At 41.3% G+C, this 6,220-nt stretch overlaps 1 protein-coding gene across 1 annotated transcript; it reads left to right on the forward strand.

Annotated features, from left to right (window-relative positions):
- Nucleotides 1-2,213: 2,213 nt before the first annotated feature.
- Nucleotides 2,214-3,951, forward strand: LOC119483681 (adenosine receptor A1-like). Its single transcript, XM_037762047.1, has 4 exons — nt 2,214-2,393; nt 2,530-2,664; nt 2,937-3,121; nt 3,200-3,951. Exons 1-4 carry the CDS (start codon nt 2,214-2,216, stop codon nt 3,912-3,914), a joined length of 1,215 nt encoding a protein of 404 aa, XP_037617975.1. The 3' UTR covers nt 3,915-3,951.
- Nucleotides 3,952-6,220: the final 2,269 nt, after the last annotated feature.

Below are 6,220 nucleotides of genomic sequence, written 5' to 3' on the forward strand. Positions count from 1 at the left end.
TATGACGGAGTATTAGTGCCACTTTGAGGAAAAATAAATAAATCTGAGATTTCGAGAATAAAGTCATAATATTTAGAGAATAAAGTCATAATATTTGGAGAATAAAGTCGTAATTTAATGAGAGTAAAAGTTGTAGTATTATGAGAATAAAGTCATAATATTATAAAGTAGTAATTTTACGTGTTATTTTCTTTTTTTCTCGTAAAGTTATGACTTTATTCTTGTAATATTACAACTTTTATTCTCGTAAAGTTATGACTTTATTCTTGTAATATTACAACTTTTTTTCTTGTAAAGTTATGATTTTATTCTCACAATATTACAACTTTTTTTTCTCGTAAAGTTATAACTTTATTCTCGAAATCTCAGATGTTTTTTCCCTCAACGTGCCCCTAATACACCGTCGTACATTTGCTCTTTGGCAATCACTGCATTAGACTTATGTACTATATACTTAGACTATAAACTGTGTTACCATCATCACAATGCTCAAATGTTTTGCGGCTCCAGGCAGATTTGTTTTTCTTCTTTTTTGCCTAAAATGGCTCTTTTGATAGTAAAGGTTGCTTACCCCTGCACTAACCTTAACTATTCAAGATCAATGCATAACCTTAACAATCTCGCGAGAGTTTCCCCTCAGTTTGCGGGCTCCCTTCTAGCCACACAGAACCGTCAAAGTGTATTGGCGACATCTAGTGGTGAAAGACGGGAAAGTACACAGTATTTCGTGTCCTTCATCTGAGCCTAAATGGTACTGAAATATTACCTTCCAAAAGTTATTATACAGTGAAAATAAAGATAAAAGTATACATATTTATATATAATATATATTTATTTAAATATATATACTTTTATCTTTTTTCGTTATGTTGTATAGTCTTAAATTGTGCAAAATAAATAAACAAATAAAGCTAGAATGAAGATACTGGTATATGAAATATAGAAAACCCAAGAAATTCATTGGTACCTTGTCAAGAAGGAGTCTAAATATTGCTCCGACTATGTCAGCTGGGATCGGCTCCATCAACCCTGAATAGGATAAGAGGTTATAGATAATTAATGGATGGATATATATATATATATATATACACAGAGGTGTAAAGAGTTTGTAAAATAGTAAGTAGTATATAGTATATATAGAGCTGCTTGTAAGTGCACTTGTTTGTTATTGAAGCTGCACCTCACATGCTTTGCACAACATGTTTGTCTTCCTCCTTCATTGTTTTTGTACTGAAATATCTCACATGAAAGTGTAGCTCAAGCGTACATAATTGAACATTGAATATGACATGTTTGTTTTGTTATGAACAGGCTGGAGATTTACGTCAAAGCATATCAGCTTTTCCATTTAACCCAGATCCAGATCTGCTGATGTTCATTCAACAGGCTCATGCTTGACGCAATTCTGCATTATCTTTCTTTTTTTATCTCCCATGTAAGAAAGAAAGGGAACAGAAGAAGAGAGAGAGGGATGGAGGGTGGGGTTTCATTACCTGCAGTTGATGCTCTTCCTGCTTCTTTCCCAGTTTCCTCTCAGTGTGTTACCCTCTCCTCCATCAACCTCACATTGTCTTAGTGTCCTGGGTGCGATGACTGCACCTGAAGCCTAGCGCAGGTGAGTACACATCATAATCCAAACCTCAACTACTTTATAGGATTTTATTATTTATTATTTGTCACGTAACTTCCGTACTTAAGTTACGCCACTTCCAGTGTTATTTTAACCCAAACCACAATCTTTTCCGAAACCTAACTAAGTAGTTTTCTCGCCAAAGCCTAACCAAGTCGATGTATTCCTAAAGTAGTTTTATTTTGAAAAGACTGGAGCGGAAATTGACAATTGCTGCACATTATGTAGGAAAACAAACTGTTTATTCTGCCTATTTCGCTTAAATTGCAGGGAAATTAAGATCTCCTCATTTGAAAAGTGATGCGGTTCATTTACAATCCATCTATTTACATGTGTGCACGGCAACAAGCAGCAGGTTTGAATCCCCACCAGTGTGTGTAAATAGTGAACACTTAGTTCTGTGTGTGTGTGTCACTGTTTTTGTCCCTTATCAGGATCAATTTTCACCGCTCAGTTGGTCAGCACAAAGGCCACAGGCTGAGCTTCATAACAACCACTGTTCCTCTCATATCTTCTTCTCCTCACATTTATTCATTACATCCAGGTGATCCACGACGGTGGAGTCTCTGTCTTCCCTCTCATCATGAACATGACTCCTGGCAGCTGTACGGCGGAGATGCCGTACGGATTCCAACCCCATCTGAAGGGGCTTTACATCGCCACCGAGCTCGTCATCGCAGTGCTGGCCATCATCGGCAACTTCCTGGTTTGTCTGGCTGTCACGCGCAACAAGAAACTTCGCACTGTCACCAACTACTTCCTGGTGAGGAGATCTGTTCCTGCAAAGTCTGTCTCATCCCCATCTGATTTTTCTCATCATAACATTCTGTAAGTTTGGGAAAACTACAGGCAGATATCTAAAAGGACCAAAAGTGTGTTTTACTACTGTGTGTGTGAAGGTGTCATTGGCGGTGGCAGACATCCTGGTGGGCTTGGTGGCCATTCCCTGTGCGTTGCTGACCGACCTGGGTCGACCTCGCCATAACCTGCCCCTCTGCCTGATGCTGCTCAGCATCCTGATGGTGCTCACACAGGTAGGAACTAGAGATGGCAATCTATTCAAATCACGTTTTTTTTATCTGTTCAAAATGTACCTTAAAGGGACTGTTTGTAACTTTTTAAGCGTATAAATGTACCGGGTCGGGATCCCATGCGCGCACTCGCATATATTTGTACACTCGCTACGCTGACTTTCGTTGACTTAACGGCCACAGGTGTCGCTGTTAACAAGCATTTCTGAAAGTTACAAATAGTCCCTTTAAACTATTGGTATTTTTTATTTCATCACTTATCTTATCGCTTCCAGAGCTCCATCCTGAGTCTGTTAGCGGTAGCGGCGGAGCGTTACATGGCCATCCTTCTGCCCTTCCGGTACCAGCGAGTCATGAGCCCCAGGAACGCCCAGCTGGCCCTGCTGGTCACCTGGGGCCTGGGGGCCATCTTCGGCTCCGTGCCGCTCATGGACTGGAAAAGACAACCGGCAAACTCCGAGTAAGAGAATGAGGAAGGATAGGATGGATGGATTGCATGTGACCGTGTGCATATGTATAATATTTCCTGTCATTCCAGCTACTGCATCTTCACGTGTGTGGTGGACATGAACTACATGGTCTACTTCAACTTCTTCATCTGCCTCCTGGTGCCGCTCGTGGCCATGTTCATCATCTACGGCCACATCTTCCTCACCATCCGCCGCCAGCTCAGACGCATCGCCGTGGCCAGGGGGACCGCAGCAGAGGACACGAGAGCTGCCGGCAGCGGGAGCGCCGAGACGGAGGACACTGTGAGTTCTGCTGCTGGAGTGACCACAGGAGGTGGAGCAGGAACCAGCAGACAAGCGAAGGAAACGACGGGGAAATGTAAAGTAAGGGCGAGGGAGGAAGTAGAGTCTAGCATCGGGTCTCTTATTGACACTGAGAATACCGCCGTCTTTACAAAGCTAGGGTTTAGGATCGCCTCAGCCGGATCTACCAGCGCCGGCTCCGCTCCCGCCGGAGAGTCCAACGAGGCCAAATCCAACCTTCGCACCCGCCAGGAGATGCGTAAGGCCACCTCCCTCTTCCTGGTGCTGTTCCTCTTCATGGTGTGCTGGATGCCCATCCACCTCATCAACTGCATCCTGCTGCTCTGCCCGCAGTGCGAGGTGCCCATGTCGCTCACGCTGGCGGCTATTTTGCTCTCCCACGCCAACTCGGCGCTCAACCCGATCCTGTACGCGTACAGGATGAGGTCGTTCCGACACACTCTGATAGGAATGTGGAGCGTGAGGCCAAAACGCCAGTAGAGGAAACACTCAGTCACTGTATGATACCGTGTATCGTGTAGACCAGCTTTTCAAAATAAATGTTTTTTTTGTGCATTATTCTTCTTTAATTGTAATCCTGTTAAATAAAAACAGCAGATCAAGCAGGCAAAGTCAAATCAACATAACTGCGTGCTTTATTGATATACAGTAAAGCATTTTATAATACAGTAGTAAGGCATATATTTGGTGGAATCTGATATGTTGTGAAGTATTGACGCGTTATTTTGAAAAAAAATGATGTGAGAATGAAACATTAGAAATGAAAAAAACAAAAAAAGAAATTCAGTGTCTGGATCAAAACAACAAAAAAAACAAACCTCTTGGATCACGCTGCAGGAATATGATGCCAAAAACAAAACAAGTGTATGACGCCGCGACGCTCACCGCGGACTTCTCTGAGTGGTTATACATTAAATAAGGATGGAGTTTTATTTAGTCACACATGCTAATATCGGAACACCTCACACGGCACAAAAAGAAAAATAGACACTGCTAGAATAAATGCAATCCTCCACACAGAAAACAGATATCTAGTATGTCCCAGGTACGACAGTAGTGCACACGGATTCATTTTAATGTGTGTAAAAATGAAAGTTTTTTCTAATCTCTGATGAGAAATGCATCCGGACATTCAGAATGGAGGCTCCGTGCAATAATCAATTAATAACCAACAATCTGAGAGGAGCGTGGGGTTGAGTACAGTAGAGAAATGGCCCTCCGAACCGGACTTTGACATTTCAGACGAGGTAGAGCTTAACGTTACCGGGCTTTTCCTAAAATAGTCCTCAAAAAATAATCTCAACTAGCAGCCTTGTAACACTGTAGTGCTCCGATTCAATTCAAAATCACATTCTTCTCTTACAGTACTTCTGACAGGGACAATCTGTCAACTTAGAAACCAATACATGGTGTACCGCGTGTGCTCAACAGGCCCTAAAAAAGACACTTCATCTTAGTAATAACATTTTTTTAAATAAAAATCTTTACTTTGAGATGTACCAGTGCAATAATCAGGACGTCTTTCTGAAGGAGTGTGTCGAGGCCCGATGCAGAATGGACCATAAATGCCTGTCAGTGTTGGATATTGAAAGATAATGTATATACTACTATGTAAATATATATATTAGGGCTGTCAAAGTTAACGCGATAATAACGCATTAATGCAAATTCGTTTTAACGCCACTAATTTCTTTAACGCAACTTGCATTTTTTAGGTTGCAGTGGGTTCAGTTTTAGAGCCAGAGTGAAGATACTTGTATCTTATGTAACTAGAAAAACCTCAGGTCTACCTGCAGGGTCTTGTTGTACTGGTGGTTGGCGATATAGAGCTCAGCTGCCATGTTGATGAAGTCATCGCTGACCAGCCTGGGGTGTCGCGTCAGAGCTTTCCTCTATTACACCCAGAGCTGAGGGCGAGTCATTGCTCTCAAAGTAACTCCTAAACATGACACACAAGAGATGCAGATGTTTCTGACAACCTACAGTCATGACATGTTATTCATAGGGCTGTCAATCGATTCAAATATTTAATCAGGATTAATCGCACATTAATCACACATTTTTTTTATCTGTTCAAAATGTACCTTGAAGAGAGATTTGTCAAGTATTTAATACTTTTATCAACATGGGAGTGGGCAAATATGCTGCTTTATGTAAATGTATTTTAGGGCTGTCAATTATCGCAAATAACGCAAATTCCTTTTAACGCCACTAATTTCTTTAACACATTACTTGCAATTTTTATGTTGTAGTGGGCTCAGTTTTAAAGCTAGAGTGAAGATACTAGTATCATATGTAACTAGAAAACCTGATGAATCCATCGGTACCAAAGAAGAGAAGAGAAGGAGGTTAAATAACGCTCCAAATGTACGTTCAATTATGGCGAGGAAAAACCGTCATGGCCATTTTCAAAGGGGTCCCTTGACCTCTGACCTCCAGATGTGTGAATGTAAATGGGTTCTATGGGTACCCATGAGTCTCCCCTTTACAGACATGCCCACTTTATGATAATCACATGCAGTTTGGGGCAAGTCATAGTCAAGTCAGCACACTGACAGCTGTTGTTGCCTGTTGGGCTGCAGTTTGCCATGTTATGATTGGAGCATATTGTTTTATGCTAAATGCAGTACCTGTGAGGGTTTCTGGACGATATCTGTCATTGTTTTGTGTTGTTAATTGATTTACAATAATAAATATATACATAAAGCAGCATATTTTTACCACTCCCATGTTGATAAGAGTATTAAATACTTGACAAATCTCCCTTTAAGGAACATTTTGAACAG

The sequence above is a fragment of the Sebastes umbrosus genome, chromosome 24 (genome assembly GCF_015220745.1).
Source record: "Sebastes umbrosus isolate fSebUmb1 chromosome 24, fSebUmb1.pri, whole genome shotgun sequence".
Lineage (NCBI taxonomy): Eukaryota > Metazoa > Chordata > Actinopteri > Perciformes > Sebastidae > Sebastes > Sebastes umbrosus.

Excerpts from the sequence above, each read along its gene's own strand:
- LOC119483681 (XM_037762047.1), top strand. The coding sequence starts at position 2,214 with ATGAACATGACTCCTGGCAGCTGTACGGCGGAGATGCCGTACGGATTC. Across the intron at positions 2,394-2,529 it reads CTGTCACCAACTACTTCCTG|GTGTCATTGGCGGTGGCAGA; the intron begins GTGAGGAGATCT and ends GTGTGTGTGAAG. Across the intron at positions 2,665-2,936 it reads TCCTGATGGTGCTCACACAG|AGCTCCATCCTGAGTCTGTT; the intron begins GTAGGAACTAGA and ends TATCGCTTCCAG.